A 26876-nucleotide genomic window follows, 5' to 3' on the forward strand; every position below is an offset into this window, starting at 1 on the left:
TGGTTGGTAGAGAACTGACAGTTGGAGGAGTGGGGGTGGGCAGTGGGGTTGGTTGGTAGAGAACTGACAGTTGGAGGAGTGGAGGTGGGCAGTGGGGTTGGTTGGTAGAGAACTGACAGTTGGAGGAGTGGAGGTGGGCAGTGGGGGTTGGTTGGTAGAGAACTGACAGTTGGAGGAGTGGGGGTGGGCAGTGGGGTTGGTTGGTAGAGAACTGACAGTTGGAGCATCCTGGCTGGGGGAGCCCAAGGACCAAAGGACAACCGCTCGTCTCCCACAGACGGAGAGGAGGCATATGCTCGAGGAGTGAGCATTGGGAAGATGGATGGACTTTTATTTTTTAAGAAATACATAAACAGGGGGCACCACCTACCCACACCCTTACTAGAGCCTTGCAATTCTTGGTGAAAGGTAGGGCAACAATCTTAAAGGGGGGGTTCAGTATTTTACAACTTTTACAACTAAAAGTTCAATGGTTCTACACCGTTTAAGCAGCCTATGAGCCAAAAGCAATTGTAATCCACGGGTTGGTTTTCTTTACAAAGCCACTTTAGTCACTAGAAAAAAATCTGCCCGACAATGTACTGCCTGTTGAAGACATGTCTGTCTCTTCCACCACAGGAACTATGCTCATAAGACTAATTTATCCTCCATGGTTACAATATGTGGAATTGTGGCACCACTACACACTCAAGGTTACACAGTTCTAGAACTGGCATTTTGGAGAATTAATTCATCCTTGTGAGACCTCCCTCTCTGTCGGACTCCACTATCCCTACCCCTTCCGAAATTTGAATGACTGATTTTCTTTTTGTGTGAAGAGGCTATAGTTTGTATATTTTTGGTCGTTCAAACGTGTTTGATTTTGTGTTTGATTTTAAGTTGACATTAAGCACATTCACAAAGGATGTTGTTCCACTCATTTTGTGTTAGATTTAACGCGGCATGCTCACTTCCGTTTACAAATGGAGGATAACACAATTGGGTTTCTGAGCAGCTAGATTAGTGATGAAACAACAGGATAGACGTTTCTGATTTAGAATATTTTTTTATGACGTTTAAACAAACTGACGATGCAGATATCTGTGTTAAAGCCTGAGTATATTCACCTGTCCTTATTTGAAGAGGTCACTCTCACCAAAAGCTGAGGTACTGTAAGTATGTGACTGGAAACAACGAAAGTAAGGCAAAATGTCACTATGCCTTTATCTTCTTGTCACATTCTCAAACATCTTGTTATACTTGGACTTTGACTGTATTGTACAAAAAAATGTTTCCTTAAAGGTGAAGCGCTTCACTGTTTCTTAATGCAAACATCAAGTCACAGCAAGACCCAACTGAAGAATAAGAGGAATGGGTTCCATCAAATCTTTAGCGAAAAGTAATGTCATACAAATATGAACTATATACTGAGAAAACACTGCTGTATTTTTATCCTAGTTCTTTTATATACTGAGGAAAATCTAAACTTTTGTCTCTTATTGTTGTAAATTATGTCAGAAATGATTTGACAGTAGTTCTTTGCTGGGTTGTTCGATATCTGCATTAGTTTGCACTGTTTTCACATTCTATTTTCAGTGACGCTGGACATTTCTTATGTTGATACTGTTCATACAAGGTTTTGCATAGAAAGCAAGAGTTCAAAAATATGCAATAACAACCGCACTGTATAGAGGATTCTACACAAACACAACCTTGTTGTTATTGAACTGTAAATATGTGTTAAAAAAAAATGTCGGGAGATTCTTATAATAAAAACACTGAGAAAACTGAGTCAGCACCTTTCAATTATAAGGCGATGGATACTGTACCTCTAGTTGCTCGAGTGTCCCTTCAATTTATAGGAGCTTTTGGAGTTAGTTAGCATTAGCCTAGTGCAGCTGAGCCCAGCTTTGAGGAACAACAGCTGGTTCTGATTTGTGAGGGAAATACCTTACCTTTATATCTGTGTGTTGCAGCTCATAAGATCTGAATATAAATGGTCAACATGCTAAAAGAATCTGCCCCCCCAAAAACACTGTAAACAAACATCCTGAGAAAGTAAATGATCTTTCTTCGAACCCAATTTATTAACACACAAGGTCCAAAAAAACACTACTAAGGGTCTTCAGAAGACGCAATAGTTCCTGTCTTTGACTTCAGGGAATAGGGTGGTCAATACACTGCAGATCTAATGAGAGTGACAGACAGAAACATGGCTAGAAAATAAGAGAATCAGTACAACTACCAGCTAAAGAAGGGAATAAAAAGAAGCCAGGCAGTGATTGAGTGACTGTGTTCTTTATAATCGTGAGAGATATACAAACGAGAAAAACAAACAGAAAAAAACTAAAAAGGAGGTGGAGGGGATGTGGAGGGGATATGGAGGGGATATGGAGGGGATGTGGAGGGGATATGGAGGGGATGGAGGGGATATGGAGGGGATATGGAGGGATATGGAGGGATATGGAGGGATATGGAGGAAGGGGGATGGAGGGGATATGGAGGGGATATGGAGGGATATGGAGGGGAGGATATGGAGGGGATATGGAGGGGATATGGAGGGGATATGGAGGGGATGGAGGATATGGAGGGGATGGGAGGGGAATGGGAGGGGATATGGAGGGGATATGGAGGGGATATGGAGGGGATATGGAGGGGATATGGAGGGGATATGGAGGGGATATGGAGGGGATATGGAGGGGATATGGAGGGGATATGGAGGGATATGGAGGGGATGGAGGGGATATGGAGGGATATGGAGGATATGGAGGGGATATGGAGGGATATGGAGGGGATATGGAGGGATATGGAGGGATATGGAGAGGGATATGGAGGGATATGAGGGGAGGGGATGTGGAGGAGGAGGATATGGAGGGGATATGGGAGGGATATGGAGGGATATGGAGGGGATATGGAGGGATATGGAGGGGATGGAGGGATATGGAGGGGATATGGAGGGATATGGAGGGGATATGGAGGGGATATGGAGGGATATGGAGGGATATGGAGGGGATATGGATGGGGATATGGAGGGGATATGGAGGGATATGGAGGGATATGGAGGGGATATGGAGGGATATGGAGGGGATGTGGAGGGGATATGGAGGGATATGGAGGATATGGAGGGATATGGAGGGATATGGAGGGGATATGGAGGGATATGGAGGGGATGGAGGGGATATGGAGGGATATGGAGGGATGTGGAGGATATGGAGGGGATATGGAGGGATATGGAGGGGATATGGAGGGGATGTGGAGGGATGGAGGGGATATGGAGGATATGGAGGGATGTGGTGGGGATATGGAGGATATGGAGGATATGGAGGGGATATGGAGGGGATATGGAGGGGATATGGAGGGATATGGAGGGGATATGGAGGGATGGAGGGATATGGAGGGGATATGGAGGGGATATGGAGGGATGTGGAGGGATATGGAGGGATATGGAGGATATGGAGGGATATGGAGGGGATGGAGGGGATATGGAGGGATATGGAGGGGATATGGAGGGATATGGAGGGGATGTGGAGGGGATATGGAGGGATATGGAGGAAGGTGGAGGGATATGGAGGGGATGTGGAGGGATATGGAGGGATGGAGGGAAGGTGGAGGGGATATGGAGGGGATATGGAGGGATATGGAGGGATATGGAGGGGGATGTGGAGGGGATATGGAGGGGATATGGAGGGGATATGGAGGGGATATGGAGGGATGGAGGGAAGGTGGAGGGGATATGGAGGGATATGGAGGGACGTGGAGGGGATATGGAGGGGATATGGAGGATATGGAGGATATGAGGGGATATGGAGGGAAGGTGGAGGGGATATGGAGGGGATGGAGGGGGAGGGGATATGGAGGGATATGGAGGATATGGAGGGGATATGGAGGAGGATATGGAGGGATGGAGGGGAGGAGGGGATATGGAGGGGATATGGAGGGGATATGGAGGGGATGGGGGATGGAGGGGATATGGAGGGATATGGAGGGGGATGGAGGGATATGGATGGGGATATGGAGGGATATGGAGGGGATATGGAGGGGGAGGGATGGGGGATATGGTGGATGTGGAGGGGATATGGAGGGGATATGGAGGGATATGGAGGGGATATGGGGGATGGAGGGAGGTGGAGGGGATGTGGAGGGGGAGGGGATGGATGGAGGGGATGTGGGAGGGATATGGAGGGGATGTGGAGGATATGGAGGGGGTGGAGGGGATATGGAGGGGATGGAGGGATGGAGGAGGGAGGGATATGGAGGATATGGAGGGGATGTGGAGGATATGGAGGAGGATATGGAGGGGGTGGAGGGATGGAGGGGATATGGAGGGGATGTGGAGGGGATATGGAGGGGATATGGAGGGAGGGTGGAGGGATATGGAGGGATATGGAGGGATGTGGAGGATATGGAGGATATGGAGGATATGGAGGGGATATGGAGGGATGGAGGGGATATGGAGGGGATATGGAGGGATATGGAGGGATGGTGGGGATATGGAGGGATGGAGGGGATATGGAGGGATGTGGAGGGATATGGAGGATATGGAGGGATATGGAGGGATATGGAGGGGATATGGAGGGATATGGAGGGGATATGGAGGGAATGGAGGGGATATGGAGGGATATGGAGGATATGGAGGGAGGGATATGGAGGGGATATGGAGGGGATATGGAGGGGATATGGAGGATATGGAGGGGATATGGAGGGGATATGGAGGGATATGGAGGGGATATGGAGGGGATATGGAGGGGATATGGAGGGGATATGGAGGATATGGAGGGATATGGAGGGGATATGGAGGGGATATGGAGGGATATGGAGGATATGGAGGGGATGATATGGAGGGATATGGAGGGATGTGGAGGGGATATGGAGGGGATATGGAGGGGATATGGAGGATATGGAGGGATGTGGAGGATATGGAGGGATATGGAGGGGATATGGAGGGGATATGGAGGGATGGAGGGGATATGGAGGATATGGAGGAGGGATGGAGGGGATATGGAGGATATGGGGATATGGAGGGGATATGGAGGGGATATGGAGGGATATGGAGGGGATGTGGAGGGGATATGGAGGGGATATGGAGGGGATATGGAGGGGATGAGGGGATATGGAGGGGATGGAGGGGATATGGAGGGGATGTGGAGGGGATGTGGAGGATATGGAGGGGATGTGGAGGGAGGGATATGGAGGGGATATGGAGGGGATATGGAGGGGATGGGGGATATGGGGGGATGTGGAGGGATATGGAGGGATATGGAGGGGATATGGAGGGGATATGGAGGGGATATGGAGGGGATGGAGGGATATGGAGGATGTGGAGGGGATATGGAGGAGGGATATGGATGGAAAGGATATGGAGGGATGTGGGAGGGATATGGAGGGATATGGAGGGATATGGAGGGGATATGGAGGGATATGGAGGGGATGTGGGGATATGGAGGGATATGGAGGGATATGAGGGGATATGGAGGGATATGGAGGGATGGGATGGATGGGAGGATGGAGGGATGGATGGAGGGATATGGAGGATATGGAGGATATGGAGGGATATGGAGGGGATGGAGGGATATGGAGGATATGGAGGGAGTGGAGGGGATATGGAGGGGATATGGAGGGGATGTGGAGAGGGATATGGGGATATGGAGGGGATGTGAGGGAATATGGAGGGAAGGTGGAGGGATGTGGAGGGATATGGAGGGGATGTGGAGGGGATATGGAGATGTGGGGATATGGAGGGGATGGAGGGATGGAGGGATATGGAGGGATGTGGAGGGATATGGAGGGGATGGAGGGAATGGAGGGGATATGGAGGGATATGGAGGGGATGTGGAGGGATATGGAGGGGATATGGAGGGGATATGGAGGGGATATGGAGGGGATGTGGGGGATGGAGGAGGGATGTGGAGGGATATGGAGGGGATATGGAGGGGATATGGAGGGGATGTGGAGGGGATATGGAGGGGATGTGGAGGGGATATGGAGGGGATGGAGGGATATGGAGGGGATATGGAGGGATATGGAGGGGATGGAGGATATGGAGGGGATATGGAGGGGATATGGAGGGGATATGGAGGGGATATGGAGGGGATATGGAGGGATATGGAGGGATGTGGAGGGGATATGGAGGGATGGGGATATGGAGGGGATATGGAGGGGATATGGAGGGGATATGGAGGGATGGAGGGATATGGAGGGATATGGAGGGGATGTGGAGGGGATGGAGGATATGGAGGGATATGGAGGGGATATGGAGGGGATGGAGGGATATGTGGAGGGGATGTGGAGGGGATATGGAGGGTGGAGGGATATGGAGGGGATATGGAGGGATGTGGAGGGGATGGAGGGGATGGAGGGGATATGGAGGGATATGGAGGGGATGTGGAGGGATATGGAGGGGATGTGGAGGGGATATGGAGGGATGTGGGGGGGATATGGAGGGGATGGAGGGGATATGGAGGGGATGGGAGGGGATGGAGGGGAGGTGGAGGGGATATGGAGGGATGTGGAGGGGATGTGGAGGGAAGGGAAGGTGGAGGGGATATGGAGGGGATGTGGAGGGATATGGAGGGATGTGGAGGGGATATGGAGGGGATGGAGGGAGGAGGAGGTGGAGGGGATGTGGAGGATATGGAGGGATGTGGAGGGGATGTGAGAGGATATGGAGAGGATATGGAGGGGATGGATGGGGATATGGAGGGGATGTGGAGGGAGGGGATGTGGAGGGGATATGGAGGGGATATGGAGGGAGGTGGGGGATGTGGAGGGGATGTGGAGGGATATGGAGGGGATGAATATGGAGGGGATGTGGAGGGGATATGGAGGGGAGGTGGAGGGGATATGGAGGGGATATGGAGGGATGTGGAGGGGATATGGAGGGGATGTGGAGGGATATGGAGGGATGTGGAGGGGATGTGGAGGGGATGTGGAGGGGATGTGGAGGGGATATGGAGGGGATGTGGAGGGGATGTAGAGGGAAGGGAAGGTGGAGGGATATGGAGGGGATGTGGAGGGGATGTGGAGGGGATATGGAGGGGATGTGGAGGGGATGGAGGGGATGGAGGGGATGTGGAGGGATGTGGAGGGGATATGGAGGGGATGTGGAGGGGATGTAGAGGGAAGGAAGGTGGAGGGGATATGGAGGGGATGTGGAGGGGATATAGAGGGGATATAGAGGGATATAGAGGGGAGGGATGTGGAAGGGATATGGAGGGAGGGGATATGGAGGGGAGGGGATATAGAGGGGAGATACAGGGGATGTGGAGGGATGGAGGGGATATGGAGGGGATGTGGAGGGAGGTGGAGGGATGTGGAGGGAGGGAAGGTGGAGGGATATGGAGGGGATGTGGAGGGGAGGGGATATAGAGGGGAGATACAGGGGATGTGGAAGGATATGGAGGGAGGGATATGGAGGGAATGTGGAAGGGAGATACAGGGGATGTGGAGGGAAGATAAGGGGATGTGGAGGGGAGATACAGGGGATGTGGAGGGAAGATAAGGGGATGTGGAGGGAAGATACAGGGGATGTGGAGGGAAGATACGGGGGATGTGGAAGGGGATCTGACGGGGGATGTGGAAGGGGATGTGGAGGGAGATGGACAGGGGATGTGGAGGGGAGATACAGGGGATGTGGAGGGAAGATACAGAGGATGTGGAGGGAAGATAAGGGATGATGTGGAGGGAAGATACAGGGGATGTGGAGGGAAGATACAGGGGATGTGGAGGGAAGATACGGGGGATGTGGACAGGGGATGTGGAGGGATATGGAGGGATGTGGAGGGGATATGGAGGGGAGGATATGGAGGGGATATGGAGGGAGGGATATGGAGGGGATGTGGAAGGAGATACAGGGGATGTGGAGGGAAGATAAGGGATGTGGAGGGAAGATACAGGGGATGTGGAGGGAAGATAAGGGGATGTGGAGGGAAGATAAGGGGGATGTGGAGGGGAGATACAGGGGATGTGGAGGGAAGATACAGGGGATGTGGAGGGAAGATAAGGGGGATGTGGAGGGAGATACAGGGGATGTGGAGGGAAGATACAGGGGATGTGGAGGGGAAACACGGGGGATGTGGAGAGAAGATACGGGGGATGTGGAAGGGGATGTGGACAGGGATGTGGAGGGGAGATACAGGGGATGTGGATGTGGGGAGATAAGGGGATGTGGAGGGAAGATACAGGGGATGTGGAGGGAAGATACAGGGGATGTGGAGGGAAGATACAGGGGATGTAGAGGGGAGATACATGGGATGTGGAGGGAAGATACGGGGGATGTGGAAGGGGATGTGGACAGGGGATGTGGAAGGGGATGTGGACAGGGGATGTGGAGGGGGAGGTGATGTGGAGGTATGGACACCATCTACATCAGCAATAAATAGACACAGCAAGGACTTTTGCCCAACGTAGATATGGATTAAAACATAATGGAGTATCCTTGACGGTAAGGCAAAGACTGTTGTCACTGAATGTTCACTCATTCAATAAATACTGTGCTGCTGTCTCGACCAAGTGTCAGAGTGAGATTTAATTTGCATTGCTCAGATTCTTAAACCACACTTCAAATGTATAGTCGATCAAAAGTTACCACAGCCCCTAAGAAAGGTGCATACAAACCATAGGGTTCCTTGAAAAGCGATATATAAATCCCATGTATTATTATTATTCAATGAATACTAGGGGTGAGTGCAGTACTAATGAATGTAGGCTCTGGTAAAACCAAGGTTTCTTATAAACACAATGAATACTTAGGGATGTCTAGATATAGCCAGTTAAATATTGACAGCTAATCACTAATCACTTGTGAATTAATTATCGCTAACTTGAGTAATGTATGACTAGCTAATCAACGTCACTAACACCGTGCTTCAGAGAAAAGTCTGTATTTTGGCTTTATTTTGCAAACCTTTTTGACAAAATCAATTAAAAAGGTCCATATTATAAATGCATATTGTAGTATTTGTGAATCATCTTCTAAAAGTGGGGGAAATATTTTGCAAACCATTTCAGGATGGACTAAGGAAGACTTAAATGTCACTGGAGCTCTTGTGAACTCATTAGTCCCGTTCTCCATAAGCTGTTGTGACCAGAGAGGAGAAAAGCACTACCTCTGAGGAGGAGTTCCAAAAGATGAAACCTGACTTAATGTTTCTAGTATTAGCCGACACAGTACTTGATATCTCTTTAATCAATCATACACTGTACATTCTATTTTGTTCCCTCTACATACAAAGCAAGGACCAAGATGTGTTCCAATTAAATTTTCCACAGACATCATTTGACATGATTTTGCTCCACAGCCTTACTGTATCTTCCACCACACTGTTAGCCTTTAGCATTAGCATGTAGGAGTTCTCCCAAATGTTAGCCCCAATGACTCCATGAATGTGATTACCCACAAGGCGGTGGGGGTTTATTTGTAGCAGTTGTCGGGACAAACGTCCTATAGTGTCACAGACTAGTGTCGTCTTAGTTCTTGGTCTAGGTCCTGATTTGAGTCATTTCGGATCCAAACGGAAGCGCACTGGCAATCCGTTGCAATCGCAACTGACAACGGTAGCCATTTTGTCAGTACATACTTTACACTCTTGCACACATAGTAGCAGCACACTGAGCAAGCAGCCAGTGACTCAGTAGTAGATGATCACTGTCCTCAGACACAGAAAACATGATAACACTTAGAATAAGGCCAAAATCAACAAAGGGTTAGGGAATACATGGGATGAGTTTAAATAGCAAACATGATTGGTGCAACATGGTTGTTCTATAGTCCTCTCCTACTACATAGGAATTTACAATCATGGCATCTTAAAGTTTGACAAATGAATTAGCAAAAGTTTCACCTGAAAGACTGCTGTAACCGGCATAACGTAAACCAAGGTCCACAACCAACCCCGTTCAGTCAAAATGTTCTGGTGGATTTGATTCAGTCAATGACAACGGTCCATTAGTTAGTCCAGGCAAACAAAATCATGTATCATTCGAGAGTTTCCTCTACAAACATGACGCCGCTGAACACATTGAGGGTGGACGGACTGCATGTTAGTGATGTGCCACAGATCGGACTAGAACACCGCTAAGCTGGGAAATCCACAAACTACTAGCTACTCTAATGATTAGCATTACCATCGTAGCAACAGACACGGCTCCGACAGTTTCTGCGACATGATGGCCTTTTGGTGCCGGGTCCCAGGATAGAGTCAAGATGTGTTTTAGAGGCCACACGCCTTCCAGTTTGAGCTAAGCTAACGTCTAAGTGAAGGCATTGAACACACACAGCTAACACCAAGGGATACTGTGCAAGAGCGTGCTAGCATGGGCTGTGCATGGTTGGCATATACAGCGTACTGAAAGAAGCAAGGCCGGGTTGAGAGTCCCATTCCAGACTGAAGGACGAGAGAGAGGAGGGAGGAGAGAGAGGGGAGAGAGAGACATAGAGAGAGGAGAGAGAGAGGAGGGGGGGAGAGAGAGAGAGAAACATAGAAACAGAAAGAGAGGGAGAGAGGGGGAGAGAGAGACAGAGAGAGAGGGAGACATAGAGAGAGGGAGAGACAGAGAGAGACGGAGAGAGAGAGAGAGAAACAGAGACAGAGAGAGGGAGAGAGGAGGGGGAGAGAGAGAGACAGAGAAAGAGAGGGAGACAGAGAGAGAGGGAGAGACAGAGAGAGAACGAGAAACAGAGATAGAGAGAGAGGAAGAGAGGGGGAGAGAGAGAGAGACAGAGAGAGACGGATAGAGAGAGAGAGAAACAGAGAGAGAGGGAGAGAGAGACATAGAGAGAGACGGAGAGAGGAGGGGGAGAGAGAGGGAGAGAGGGAGAGAAACAGAGACATAAAGAGAGATGGAGAGAGAGAGAAACAGAGACAGAGAAACATAGAGACAGAGAGAGACGGAAAGAGGAGGGGGAGAGAGAGGGAGAGAGAGAAAGAGTGAGGTGTGAACCCCGACATTTAGCAGAGGGGGAGACGGGGGAGAGGGGACAGCTTGGAACCCAGCCTCTTGATTGGTCGCCTGACACACAGACTCTGTTACTCATTGGTCAGCAGCATAAGCTGGTGCAGGGAAGAGGTGAATAAGACAACGCCCACACGTGGAAAGTAAGGAAAGGGGGGTTAGTCAAAAGTCTCCCACTTCCCCCGAAGGCCCTCCACCTTCTTTTTAGGTGGTGCAGCGGCCGGCTTAGCCATGGCCAGTAGGTCCCCAAAGGGATCCTGAGTCTCGTTGGAGTCCTCTGCAGTGTTGGGAGGCTTTGGCAGTACCCTAGTGGCGAGGCTAGGGGTGGGGACCGAGGGGGAGTCCAACAGGTTAGAGAGAGCATGGTGGCTGCCTGAGGAGGTGGGGGGAGGACCGCCATGATTGGGGAAGGCAGACCGCATGGATCCCATACCAGGAGGGAGGGTAGACCCCACGGGGGAGGACAGTCTGTAGAGCCCCAGCATTGTAGAAAGAGGGTGAGGAGGGTGACCATGGGGGGAGGCGTGGAAATAGGTGGAGGCGGGAGGCCCGTAGGCACGGCCGCCGAAGGGATTCCCCGCTACGGTGGGCGAGTAGTGTCTGTGGGTGGAGTAGCCGAGGGGCGGGGTGAAGGGGTTCAGGGGCATGTGTTGGTGGAAGGGGGGCAGGCTCTGAGGGTAGGGACGTGGCGGGAGAACAGGCCTGGAGGTTGGAGGTTCGGCACAGGACCGTGAGTCTGCTCCTTCCCCTGCCAAGGCTGGGGTGGTGGTGGTCTGGGCCGGGTTGTTCAGGGGGTCCAGGAGGCTGAGCAGGTCCACATCCTCCGCGTCATTGAAGTCCATCTTGGTGGGCTGCAGCATCAGGTCACCCCCCATCCCAAGGGCCTGCCGGAACTCCTGCCCCCCTGCTGTAGTGGTCCCACCATCCCCCACTACCCCCGGCTTGATCCGGGGCTGGGGCACTGGTGGCGGACCCAAGACCTTACCTGGCTCTGGGGTTTTCCTCCCCTGGGGGCGGGGGATGGTGATGCACTCCCCTTGGCTGGGGGTGGTGAAGAGATCCGGCCGCTCGAGGACCCCGGGACCGAAGCTCTCTCGGCTAGGGGGCCGCAGCTCTTCCAGGTCAGGGGGGGGCACGGACAGGGGTCGGTCCCAATTCGGAGACACCCGGCCGGACATGGCCATATCATCCTGCCCATGCATGCTCCACATCTTGTTGTAGGGGTTGGAGTGCTTGAGGCCTGGAAGGGTGCCACTCAGGTCCATCCGCTACAGAGGAAAGAAACAAGAGAATAAAACAGCTGATAACCTGTACTATCAAATGCTATATAATGTAACATGAGTATAGATAATGGACCACAGAAGTCTAACAAGTTTTTTAACCGGCTCGTGGGCAGTTTTTGGCACGCAAACCGGGAGTTTCAGACCCCTGAAATCCATTTTTGATCCAGGTCTGTAGCCACCATGTCCCACGTGTCCTCTGGTACCTGGTAGATTAATTTCTGCTGCTCCTGGGGGTCTTTGGGTGTGCGGAGGTCCTCCAGGCTCTTGGCCAGGCTGAGTTGCTGTCCCTCAGGCTCGTCCAAGCAGCTGAACATGTTCCCCAGCAGGTTGATATCAGCAAACTTCTCCATCACTGGGCTGGGCGGGGCTGTGTAGGAGGGGCCGCTGATGGGCTCCTCCCCCTCCTCTGCCTCTTTCAGGGAGCGGTAAGGAGGCGGCCTGTCGGACAAATTATTTAATTAGTTACATGCATGTGTGCAAGGCTGCATGCACAGTTGCACATAATTAATATTGTCACATTCAGTACAGTAAACTGTTGACAGGGGTGGGCAATTCCAGTCCTCGGGGGCCTGATTAATTGATTAATGGAGGCAAAACTGTGACACCAATCATGATCTTCAGTTTAGGGATGGAGAAAAAGTGTGACACCAATCAGACCCACGAGGACTGGAGTTACCCACCCCTGTGAGCAGTTACACTGTTACAGTCCCAGCACATAGATACGATTATTAAAGGAAAGATTCAACCATTTTGAATGTTATATAATTTCTGTGCATATCGGAGCGATGTTCTATCGATTCTCAGGGTCATGTTTTCATGTGTACCTGAGCTTACTGCCGTTCAAGCAGGCAGAAATACATCCTACATCATATGATGCAAACGGATTATGCTGTATTCCGGCCTGCTTGAACAGCAATCTGTCTCTACACACGCTGTCTCTACACTTGCTGTCTCTACACTTGCTGTCGCTACACTTGCTGTCGCTACACTTGCTGTCTCTACACTTGCCTGACTGAGGCCTGTTTTGTTTTGCTACAGGATAAGCTATTATTGCAGCAGATTTGAATGTTTGCTGGCAATGGAGCCAAAAATCATTTGAGAGATGGACCACAAAACATAATGCAGACAGCAGAAAGAGATCGTGTTCAGCCAATCAGAAAACAATCAAAGAAAAAACATTGGAAGAGTTGCGGATCAGCTGCCCAATCATGCATCGAGCCAGACAGAGATAAGCCAATCAAAGAAGCACTACACAATGAAGTGAGTGCATTATCATAGGTAGGAGTGCAGCGTACAGGGGTGACCATTCGAAGGGGGCAGAGAAGAGAAAGTTCTCGGGGAAGCTGGCAATGGAGTGGTCTTCGTGCTGCAGCTCGTCGCCTGATGAGTCCTCGGACAGAAATACTGTGTAGTGACGTGTGGGACGGCCACCACTGGGGGAGGTAGATAAGCATAGGCAGAGAGAGAAAGAAAGGGAATGACAGTGATAGAAAAGGAAGGAGAGATAAAGAGATATCCCATATCCCACACAGAGCAGCGAGAGAGAGAGAGAGAGGATGGAGAGAGAGAGAGAGGATGGAGAGAGAGAGAGAGAGAGAGAGAGAGAGAGAGAGAGAGAGGATGGAGAGAGAGAGAGGATGGAGAGAGAGAGAGGATGGAGAGAGAGAGAGGATGGAGAGAGAGAGAGAGGATGGAGAGAGAGAGAGAGAGAGACAGACAAAGAGAAAGAAAATTGAATCATTTTTTGTATATCAGATGATTTTGTGTGAAAGGTTATCTTTAAAAAATAATTTATGTATGACTGAAAGATATAGAACAGAACACTTTAATTTGATTGAATTATTTATTTGTTTTTCAATAAGGTGTGAGAAATGGAGAGATGATTGAAAAAGACTGAAAGAGAGAAATCTTAGTCTTGGCCTGTAACATATTTTTCTTCATTGATAACAGACCAATCCAACAACTTATTTTCATGAGCCACAAGAGGGCAGCAAACACATGTAGACTTCACCAAACACGAGTCTGAGTGTCGTCTGTGGGTCTTCAATCAAGTGGTTTTAACTTTTAACCAATCAGCATTCAGGATTAGACCCACGCATTGTATAAAAAAAACAAATACGCATTCCCACAACCTTTGATTAACACACTTAGATTGTTACAGCTTTGTTAATCTAGTGGCCAAGTCCAGCCTAAAAACTCCATGAATATTTGATTGAACCTTTCTCACAGTTAAATCACAAACACACTATGAACTGAAAACACTGGAAACCCCGAGGTGTAATGTATTGAGAATAGTTGGCTAACTCCCAATGGTTAGCTTCATGCTACTCTACACCTCAGGAGACTGTGAAATTGGCTAACTCCCAATGGTTAGCTTCATGCCACACTAGCCCTCAGAAGCTCTCATACAAGCTTCTGGGACTGTGGGGCTGAGTACCAACATAAATAGAGGGTTTCCAGGGATATCATGGTATGTATCTGCATACATTATACTGTGGCTAATATGTGCGTTTCTGGTAGTGAGTATGTAGATGAAGTGTTTGTGTATGTGTCATTAACATGGTAGTGGGTATAGTTTCAAGTTCCTCATTATTAGTATAGGACAGGGTTCTCCAACTTCAGTCCAAAATAATCAACTAATTGTGCTCTTCCTTTTTGGATTTCTGCAGGGCTTGAGCAAAAGCCTGCACATCCAGTATCTATCCAGCACTGGAGCTGGAGAACCCTGTCCAAATGAAAACTAAAACAATTTGTTGTAGTTGCAGACCTCAGTAAGTGTGTAGCTTATTAGGAACTAGGTGATGAAGATGGTGATGATGAAGATGGGTGATTTGAGGATGTATATAGTGTAGATTATGAGGAACTAGGTGATGACGATGATGAAAATGATGGGTGATTTGAGGATATGTAAAGTGTAGCTTATGAGGAACTAGGTGATGACGATGATGGTGATGATGGGGATGTGTATAGTGTAGCTTGGTGGTCTTACTGTTCAGGGCTACTCTCCAGGCCCACGTTGCTGCGAGGTCTCTTGGCCACCTGAGGCCTAGGTGGACGGGCCTGTGGAAATATAAAAAATAAAACAAACTCACAAACAAACTATTCCAATCGAGTTACACTAACGGACACAGACACAGAAAATATTGTGCACATATGTTAGCCCATATGCATGTTGATATGTCAATACACATGCTTAGACATTAGCCCGTATGTGAATATCAGTTGATAGGTAAAATGTCATATCCACACAGAATATAGTGATCTTCTCCTGTCTGACACCAAAAACATTCCTCAAAAAAATGTGGTGAACCCTAAACCTTGGATGGGGTAGGATGTGTCATAACAGAGCAAACCTACAGCTAGAGACCAGGTGTGGTCAGAGGTCATGGGGTTCAGTGAGGGGTTAGAGATCAAATGTGATCTGGTATTTCCAGCTGCCCAAGCTGCCCCCAGCCCTGACCCTAACCCAGAGGGTCAAACTCAGTGGGAGGAGGTAGGAAAGAACTACAAGACTAATTAGTGTGTGTATGTATGTGTGTGTGTGGGGGGTCTTGGAAACAATAGAGCCTGGGAAACTATAGAGTCTGGGAAACAATAGATAGGGTCTTGGAAACAATAGAGTCTGGGAAACAATAGAGTCTGGGAAACTATAGAGACTGGGACACAATATAGTCTGGGAAACTATAAAGACTGGGAAACTATAGAGACTGGGACACAATATAGTCTGGGAAACTATAAAGACTGGGAAACAGAGTCTGGGAAACAATAGATAGAGTCTGGGAAACAATAGAGTCTGGGAAACAATAGATAGAGTCTGGGAAACAATAGAGTCTGGGAAACAATAGAGTCTGGGAAACTATAGAGACTGGGACACAATATAGTCTGGGAAACAGAGTCTGGGAAACTATAGAGACTGGGAAACAATAGAGTCTGGGAAACTATAGAGACTGGGAAACTATAGAGTCTGGGAAACTATAGAGTCTGGGAAACAATAGAGTCTGGGAAACAATAGAGTCTGGGAAACAATAGAGACTGGGAAACAATATAGTCTGGGAAACTATAGAGACTGGGACACAATATAGTCTGGGAAACAGAGTCTGGGAACAATAGATAGGGTCTTGGAAACAATAGAGAAAGTCTGGGAATCAATAGATAGAGTCTGGGAAACAATAGAGTCTGGGAAACTATAAAGACTGGGAAACAGAGTCTGGGAAACAATAGAGACTGGGAAACTATAGAGACTGGGAAACTATATAGTCTGGGAAACTATAGAGACTGGGACACAATATAGTCTGGGAAACAATAGAGACTGGGAAACACTAGAGCCGGGGAAACAATATAGTCTGGGAAACAATAGAGGCTGGAAAACAATAGATTGAGTGTGGGAAACAATAGAGGCTGGGAAACAATAGAGCCTGGGAAACAATAGAGTCTGGGAAACAATAGAGCCTGGGAAACAATAGATTGAGTGAGGGAAACAATAGAGACTGGGAAACAATAGAGACTGGGAAACAATAGAGACTGGGAAACAATAGAGCCTGGGAAACAATAGAGCCTGGGAAACAATAGAGCCTGGGGAAACAATAGAGACTGGGGAAACAATAGAGACTGGGGAAACAATAGAGACTGAGGAAACAATAGAGACTGGGGGAAACAATAGAGCCTGGGAAACAATAGATTGAGTGTGGGAAACAATAGAGGGTGGGAAACAATAGATTGAGGGTGGGAAACAATAGAAGCTGGGAAAGAATAGAGCCTGGGAAACAATAGAGTCTGGGAAACAATAGAGCCTGGGAAACAATAGATTGAGTGTGGGAAACAATAGAGTCTGGGAAACAATAGAGCCTGGGAAACAATAGAGCCTGGGAAACAATAGATTGAGTGTGGGAAACAATAGAGGCTGTGAAACAATAGAGACTGGGAAACAATAGAGCCTGGGGAAACAATAGAGACTGGGATACAATAGAGTCTGGGAAACAATAGATAGAGTCTGGGAAACTATAGAGTCTGGGAAACAATAGAGTCTGGGAAACTATAGCTTGAGTGTGGGAAACAATAGAGTCTGGGAAACAATAGAGCCTGGGAAACAATAGATTGAGTGTGGGAAACAATAGAGGCTGTGAAACAATTGAGACTGGAAAAAATAGATACTGGGGAAAAATTAGAGACTGGGAAACAATAGAGTCTGGGAAACAATAGAGTCTGGGAAACAATAGAGTCTGGGATACAATAGAGTCTGGGATACAATAGAGTCTGGGAAACAATAGATAGAGTCTGGGAAACTATAGAGCCTGGGAAACAATAGAGCCTGGGAAACAATAGAGCCTGGGAAGCTATAGAGACTGGGAAACTATAGAGACTGGGAAACAATAGATTGAATATGGGAAACTATAGAGACTGGGAAACAATAGAGACTGGGAAACAATAGAGCCTGGGGAAACAATAGAGCCTGGGGAAACAATAGAGCCTGGGAAACAATAGAGACTGGGAAACAATAGAGACTGGGAAACAATAGAGACTGGGGAAACAATAGAGACTGAGGAAACAATAGAGACTGGGGGAAAACAATAGAGACTGGGGAAACAATAGAGACTGAGGAAACAATAGAGACTGGGGTAAACAATAGAGACTGGGGTAAACAATAGAGACTGAGGAAACAATAGAGACTGAGCAACAATAGAGACTGGGGAAACAATAGAGACTGGAAAACAACAGATAGAGTCTGGGAAACAATAGAGACTGGGAAACAATAGAGTCTGCAAAACTATAGAGACTGGGAAACAGAGTCTGAGAAACTATAGAGACTGGGAAACTATAGAGACTGGGAAACTATATAGTCTGGGAAACTATAGAGACTGGGACACAATATAGTCTGGGAAACAATAGAGCCTGGGGAAACAATAGAGACTGGGAAACAATAGAGACTGGGAAACAATAGATTGAGTGTGAGAAACAATAGAGGCTGTGAAACAATAGAGATTGGGAAACAATAGAGCCTGGGGAAACAATAGAGACTGGGAAACAATAGAGTCTGGGAAACAATAGTCTGGGAAACAATAGAGTCTGGGAAACTATAGAGTCTGGGAAACTATAGAGTCTGGGAAACTATAGAGACTGGGATACAATCGAGTCTGGGAAACAATAGATTGAGTATGGGAAACAATAGAGGCTGGGAAACAACAGAGACTGGGAAACAATAGAGCCTGGGAAACAATAGAGCCTGGGAAACAATAGAGCCTGGGAAAACAATAGAGCCTGGGAAACAATAGAGCCTGGGAAACAATAGATAGAATCTGGGAAACTATAGAGCCTGGGAAACAATAGAGTCTGGGGAAATAATAGAGACTGGGAAACAATAGAGACTGGGGAAGCAATAGAGACTGAGGAAACAATAGAGACTGGGGAAAACAATAGAGACTGGGGAAAACAATAGAGACTGGGAACAATAGAGACTGGGGAAACAATAGAGACTGGGGAAACAATAGAGACTGGGGAAACAATAGAGACTGGGGAAACAAGAGAGACTGGGAAACAATAGAGACTGAGGAAAACAATAGAGACTGGGAAACAATAGAGACTGAGGAAAGCAAAAGAGACTGAGGAAACAATAGAGACTGAGGAAACAATAGAGACTGGGGAAACAATAGAGACTGGGAAACAATAGATAGAGTCTGGGAAACAATAGAGACTGGGACACTATATAGTCTGGGAAACTATAAAGACTGGGAAACAGAGTCTGGGAAACTATAGAGACTGGGAAACAATAGAGTCTGGGAACCTATAGAGACTGGGAAACAATTGATTGAGTGTGGGAAACAATAGAGTCTGGGAAACAATAGAGTCTGGGAAACTATAGAGTCTGGGAAACTATAGAGTCTGGGAAACTATAGAGACTGGGATACAATAGATTCTGGGAAACAATAGATAGAGTCTGGGAAACTATAGAGCCTGGGAAACAATAGAGCCTGGGAAACTATAAAGACTGGGAAACAATAGAGCCTGGGAAACGATAGAGACTGGGAAACAATAGAGCCTGGGGAAACAATAGAGCCTGGGGAAACAATAGAGACTGGGGAAACAATAGAGACTAGAGACTGGGAAACAATAGAGAGACTAGAGGGGAAACAATAGAGACTGGGGGAAACAATAGAGACTAGAGGGGAAACAATAGAGACTGAGGAAACAATAGAGACTGAGGAAACAATAGAGACTGGGGAATCAATAGAGACTGGGAAAACAATAGAGACTGGGGAAACAATAGAGACTGGGGAAACAATAGAGACTGGGAAACAATAGAGACTGAGGAAACAATAGAGACTGGGGAAACAATAGAGACTGGGAAACAATAGATAGAGTCTGGGAAACAATAGAGACTGGGACACTATATAGTTGGGAAACTATAAAGACTGGGAAACAGAGTCTGGGAAACTATAGAGACTGGGAAACAATAGAGTCTGGGAACCTATAGAGACTGGGAAACAATAGAGTCTGGGAAACTATAGAGTCTGGGAAACTATAGAGTCTGGGAAACTATAGAGACTGGGATACAATAGATTCTGGGAAACAATAGATAGAGTCTGGGAAACTATAGAGCCTGGGAAACAATAGAGCCTGGGAAACTATAGAGACTGGGAAACAATAGATTGAGTATGGGAAACTATAGAGACTGGGAAACAATAGAGACTGGGAAACAATAGAGCCTGGGAAACAATAGAGACTGGGAAACAATAGAGACTGGGAAACAATAGAGACTGGGGAAACAATAGAGACTGGGGGAAACAATAGAGACTGGGGGAAACAATAGAGACTGGGGGAAACAATAGAGACTGGGGGAAACAATAGAGACTGAGGAAACAATAGAGACTGGGGCAACAATAGAGACTGGGAAACAATAGATAGAGTCTGGGAAACAATAGAGACTGGGAAACAATAGATAGAGTCTGGGAAACAATAGAGACTGGGAAACAATAGAGTCTGGAAAACTATAGAGACTGGGAAACTATATAGTCTGGGAAACTATATAGTCTGGGAAACTATAGGGACTGGGACACAATATAGTCTGGGAAACAATAGAGACTGGGAAACACTAGAGCCGGGGAAACAATATAGTCTGGGAAACAATATAGTCTGGGAAACGATAGATTGAGTGTGGGAAACAATAGAGGCTGGGAAACAATAGATTGAGTGTGGGAAACAATAGAGACTGGGAAACAATAGATTGAGTGTGGGAAACAATAGAGTCTGGGAAACAATAGAGCCTGGGAAACAATAGAGCCTGGGAAACAATAGATTGAGTGTGAGAAACAATAGAGGCTGTGAAACAATAGAGACTGGGAAACAATAGAGCCTGGGAAACAATAGATTGAGTGTGGGAAACAATAGAGCCTGGGAAACAATAGAGCCTGGGAAACAATAGAGCCTGGGAAACAATAGATTGAGTGTGAGAAACAATAGAGGCTGTGAAACAATAGAGACTGGGAAACAATAGAGCCTGGGGAAACAATAGAGACTGGGAAACAATAGAGTCTGGGAAACAATAGAGTCTGGGAAACAATAGATAGAGTCTGGGAAACTATAGAGCCTGGGAAACTATAGAGACTGGGAATCAATAGAGTCTGGGAAACAATAGAGGCTGGGAAACAATAGAGCCTGGGGAAACAATAGAGACTGGGAAACAATAGAGTCTGGGAAACAATAGAGTCTGGGAAACAATAGAGTCTGGGAAACTATAGAGCCTGGGGAAACAATAGAGCATGGGGAAACAAAAGAGACTGGGAAACTATAGAGACTGGGAATCAATAGAGTCTGGGAAACAATAGATTGAGTATGGGAAACAATAGAGGCTGGGAAACAATAGAGGCTGGGAAACAATAGAGCCTGGGAAACAATAGAGCCTGGGAAACAATAGAGCCTGGGGAAACAATAGAGCATGGGGAAACAATAGAGACTGGGGAAACAAGAGCCTGGGGAAAAAATAGAGACTGGGGAAACAATAGAGACTGAGGAAACAATAGAGACTGGGGAAACAATAGAGACTGAGGAAACAATAGAGACCGGGGAAAACAATAGAGACTGAGGAAACAATAGAGACTGGGGAAACAATAGAGACTGGGAAACAATAGAGACTGAGGAAAGCAATAGAGACTGAGGAAACAATAGAGACTGAGGAAACAATAGAGACTGGGGAAACAATAGAGACTGGGAAACAATAGATAGAGTCTGGGAAACAATAGAGACTGGGAAACAATAGAGTCTGGAAAACTATAGAGACTGGGAAACAGAGTCTGGGAAACAATAGAGACTGGGAAACTATAGAGACTGGGAAACTATATAGTCTGGGAAACTATATAGTCTGGGAAACTATATAGTCTGGGAAACTATAGAGCCGGGGAAACAATATAGTCTGGGAAACAATATAGTCTGGGAAACAATAGATTGAGTGTGGGAAACAATAGAGGCTGGGAAACAATAGATTGAGTGTGGGAAACAATAGAGGCTGGGAAACAATAGAGCCTGGGAAAAAATAGAGTTTGGTTAACAATAGAGACTGGGAAACAATAGATTGAGTGTGAGAAACAATAGAGACTGGGAAACAATAGAGCCTGGGAAACAATAGATTGAGTGTGAGAAACAATAGAGACTGGGAAACAATAGAGCCTGGGAAACAATAGATTGAGTTTGGGAAACAATAGAGACTGGGTAACAATAGAGCCTGGGAAACAATAGAGCCTGGGAAACAATAGAGCCTGGGAAACAATAGAGCCTGGGAAACAATAGATTGAGTGTGAGAAACAATAGAGACTGTGAAACAATAGAGACTGGGAAACAATAGATTGAGTGTGAGAAACAATAGAGACTGGGAAACAATAGAGACTGGGAAACAATAGAGCCTGGGAAACAATAGATTGAGTTTGGGAAACAATAGAGACTGGGAAACAATAGAGTCTGAGAAACAATAGAGCCTGGAAAACAATAGATTGAGTGTGAGAAACAATAGAGACTGGGAAACAATAGAGCCTGGGAAACAATAGATTGAATGTGGGAAACAATAGAGCCTGGGAAACAATAGATTGAGTTTGGGAAACAATAGAGACTGGGAAACAATAGAGACTGGGAAACAATAGATTGAGTTTGGGAAACAATAGAGACTGGGAAACAATAGAGCCTGGGGAAACAATAGAGACTGGGAAACAATAGAGTCTGGGAAACAATAGAGACTGGGAAACAATAGATTGAGACTGGGAAACAATGGGAAACAATAGAGACTGGGAAGAGACTGGGAAACAATAGAGCCTGGGGAAACTATAGAGTCTGGGAAACTATAGAGTCTGGGAAACTATAGAGTCTGGGAAACTATAGAGACTGGGAAACAATAGATAGAGTCTGGGAAACTATAGAGCCTGGGAAACAATAGAGCCTGGGAAACTATAGAGACTGGGAATCAATAGAGTCTGGGAAACAATAGATTGAGTATGGGAAACAATAGAGGCTGGGAAACAATAGAGGCTGGGAAACAATAGAGACTGGGAAACAATAGAGCCTGGGAAACAATAGAGCCTGGGAAACAATAGAGCCTGGGGAAACAATAGAGCCTGGGGAAACAAAAGAGACTGGGAAACAATAGAGGCTGGGAAACAATAGATTGAGTATGGGAAACAATAGAGGCTGGGAAACAATAGAGACTGGGAAACAATAGAGCCTGGGAAACAATAGAGACTGGGAAACAATAGAGACTGAGGAAAGCAATAGAGACTGAGGAAAACAATAGAGCCTGGGGAAACAATAGAGACTGGGGAAACAACAGAGACTGGGGAAACAATAGAGACTGGGGAAACAATAGGGACTGGGGAAACAATAGTGACGTAGGGAGTGAGAGGAGGAAGAAGAGAGGAAAGGGAGGGATGGGTGTAAAAAGTGAAAGGCTTAATTAATCCTGAGCAGGGAGGGAAGTCATGGGGGGTGAGAGTGTGTGTGTGCGCGCGCGATAGGGGGAGCTTCTTCCTCATTGCACCACGAATGATGACACCTTTTCTTAAGGATCTTTAGAACGATGTGGTTGTGTGGTGGGGGTTGTTATCGCTGGGATAGAACCAAAGCCTGTGGGTCCTCGGGACCAGGCATAGGATTGAAGGGAAATAGAGCTCCAGAGAAATAGCTCAGGCCAGTGTAACATACGACAGTGGCTTAGCAGCCATGAGTTTAAGTAACTGTTAAAGAGCTGTGCACTAGATGTCACACTCACACACACACACACACACACACACACACACACACACACACACACACACACACACACACACACACACACACACACACACACACACACACACACACACACACACACACACACACACACACACACACACACACACACACACACACACACACACACACACACACACACACACACACACACACACACACACACACACACACACGAGGAAACTCAGGTATACACACTGAAACAAAGCAGAAAGATCAGGTGAATGAATGGGAGTGGATTTGTCCCTCCAGTCAACGGTAGGTTAAGGAAAGGAAAGGTGGATACCTAGTCAGTTTTCCAACTGAATGCCTTCAACTGAAATGTGCCTTCCACATTTAACCCAACCCCTCTTAATCGACATCCACGTCATCGGCACCTGGGTAGCAGTTATTGTTGTGGGTTAACTGCCTTGTTCAAGGGCAGAAGGGCAGATTTTTCCACCTTGCCGGCTCGGTGATTTGAACCAGCAACCTTTTGGTTAATGGCCCAACGCTCTAACCCCTAGGCTACCTGTCATTCAAAGGTCACCCTGTACCTCTGAGAGCACAGCATGATAGATGGAACATACCTGTGACGCATACTCTGACAGTATACCAGTCGATAAGCACGCACGCACACACGCACAAACTCCAAATCACAAACTCAGGTGCCAAGGCCAGAGACTAGAGGTAGAGGGGTAGAGTGGGCAGGTACTCACGGGCCGTGCGTTGCCGCATTGGAGCCTGGGAGGAGGGGGCCGAGGGGGAGGCTCTCGGAGGGGCTGCACCAGAGACACCCAGGGGTCACACACATAAATAGCAATGGAGGGACATGATAATGTACACACACAAACATTCTGTATATGGATGCACACACACACACACTACATTACATGTACATATTTGTTTCATCTTCAGATGGAGTGACCCAATCTCACATATTCCTTATTTAGTCTGCATCCCTGCCTGACAATACACAACCCCCACCACACAACCCCCATCACACAACCACCACATCAGACAACCCCATCACACAACCACCACCACACAACCACCACCACATAACCCCCACCACACAACCCACAACCCCCACCACAGAACCACATCACACAAGCCCCACAACACAACCCCACCACATAACCACATCAGACAACCCCCACCACACAACCACAGACAACCCCCACCACACAACCAAACCAGACAACCCCCACCACACAACCAAACCAGACAACCCCCACCACACAACCACACCAGACAACCCCCACCATATAACCCCATCAGACAACCCCACCACAATACCCCCACACCACACAACCCCACCAGACAACCCCATAAGACAACCCCCACTACACAACCACACAACCCCAAACACACAACCACATCAGACAACCCCACCACAATACCCCCACCACACAACCACCACCACACAACCCTCACCACACAACCATTTCAGACAACCCCCACCACATCAGACAACCCCCACCACACAACCACATTAGACAACCCCCCACCACACAACCACATTAGACAACCCCCCCCACCACACAACCAAACCAGACAACCACACTAGACAACCCCCACCAAACAACCACATTAGACAACCCCCACCACACAACCACACCAGACAACCCCCACCACACAACCACATTAGACAACCCCCCCACCACACAACCACATTAGACAACCCCCACCACACAACCACACCAGACAATCCCCACCACACCAGACAATCCCCACCACACAACCACATCAGACAACCCCCACCACACAACCACATTAGACAACCCCCACCACACAACCACACCAGACAACCCCCACCACACAACCACATTAGACAACCCCCACCACACAACCACCTTAGACAACCCCCACCACACAACCACACCAGACAATCCCCACCACACAACCACATCAGACAACCCCCACCACACAACCCCCACCAGACAACCCCCACCAGACAACCCCACCAGACAACCCCCACCAGACAACCACACCAGACAATCCCCACCACACAACCACATTAGACAGCCACTACAACATCCCCTCCACTCAATACCACGTACCCACACCAACACAAAAACAGATGTTGCAAGGCCCTCCTTGAACAAAGTCTCAGCTAACTGACACTGTATCCTCGTTGCGGATGACAATGCTTTTAACGAACGTTGTCCTGACAGGTGTGTGTGTATATTAGAAAGAGAGAGGACGTGTGTGTCCTAATTATTCAGCGCTATAATGAGAGGAAGAGATGGGTGGAGGGTGCTGGGAGCAAAACCTCAACGACGTTCTCTCTCTCTCTCTTTCTCGGTATCTCCCTCCCATCTCTCTTCTCACCCCCCCGCCACCCCCTCTTTTCTCTCTTCATAGCAGCGGAGGAGGCAGAGGCATGAGGGCTACTGGGGGGTTACCATAGCGACATAATGAACGGGGTCCTCTGTCAGCGTGGTGTCACCATCGTCACGGTGATGTGTCTTGGAGTCCCCTGTGGTCATGGTGACACAACGTGGGTGACAGTGGTTGAGATGCTTTTCAGACCAGAGTACCTCTTAACCTTCTCCTTGTTTAAAGCTTTAACAACACTTTATGTCTTGGAGTATGTCGACTAAGTATTGATTTGATTTTTTATTTATTTTATGTTGACTGTAAAGTATTACGCTTGATTTCACTCCAGCTTAGTTAGGGTTGAGACACTAGACACTAACTAGTGGAATGGTTTAACTGAGATCCAATGCTATTATTGTTTAAAAATTAGATCCGTTGGTATTATTATGTTTAGAAATGAGATCCAATAGTATTATTAAGTTTAGAAATGAGATCCAATGGTATTATTTAGAAATGAGATCCAATGGTATTATTACGTTTAGAAATGAGATCCAATGGTATTATTTAGAAATGAGATCCAATGGTATTATTACGTTTAGAAATGAGATCCAATGGTATTATTACGTTTAGAAATGAGATCCAATGGTATTATTACGTTTAGAAATGAGATTCAATGGTATTATTAAGTTTAGAAATGAGATCCAATGGTATTATTTAGAAATGAGATCCGTTGGTATTATTACGTTTAGAAATGAGATCCAATGGCATTATTACGTTTAGCGAGTGGAGACTCAGAGACATGGATGACAGGATGGATCAGAGCGAGTGGAGACTCAGAGACATGGATGACAGGATGGACCAGAGCGAGTGGAGACTCAGAGACATGGATGACAGGATGGATCAGAGCGAGTGGAGACTCAGAGACATGGATGACAGGATGGATCAGAGCGAGTGGAGACTCAGAGACATGGATGACAGGATGGATCAGAGCATGGATGACAGGTGGAGACTCAGAGACATGGATGACAGGATGGATCAGAGCGAGTGGAGACTCAGAGACATGGATGACAGGATGGACCAGAGCGAGTGGAGACTCAGAGA

At 47.3% G+C, this 26876-nt stretch overlaps 1 protein-coding gene across 5 annotated transcripts in view; it reads right to left on the reverse strand.

Annotated features, from left to right (window-relative positions):
- Nucleotides 1-10797: 10797 nt before the first annotated feature.
- Nucleotides 10798-26876, reverse strand: part of dennd1a (DENN/MADD domain containing 1A) — a 158624-nt gene continuing 142545 nt past the window's right edge. Inside the window, exons 19-23 of one of the 5 annotated variants that reach the window (XM_042302629.1) lie at nt 24173-24235; nt 15202-15272; nt 13508-13645; nt 12416-12650; nt 10798-12197 (exon numbers count right to left, since the gene is read on the reverse strand). In XM_042302629.1, coding sequence (XP_042158563.1) covers nt 11088-12197; nt 12416-12650; nt 13508-13645; nt 15202-15272; nt 24173-24235 — 1617 coding nt within the window. In that variant the 3' untranslated portion in view covers nt 10798-11087. The remainder of the gene's footprint in view (nt 12198-12415; nt 12651-13507; nt 13646-15201; nt 15273-24172; nt 24236-26876) is intronic. The other 4 variants (XM_042302628.1, XM_042302630.1, XM_024381589.2 and 1 more) reach the window with 4 other exon arrangements.

Source organism: Oncorhynchus tshawytscha, linkage group LG20 (assembly GCF_018296145.1).
Source record: "Oncorhynchus tshawytscha isolate Ot180627B linkage group LG20, Otsh_v2.0, whole genome shotgun sequence".
NCBI classification, from domain to species: Eukaryota; Metazoa; Chordata; class Actinopteri; order Salmoniformes; family Salmonidae; genus Oncorhynchus; species Oncorhynchus tshawytscha.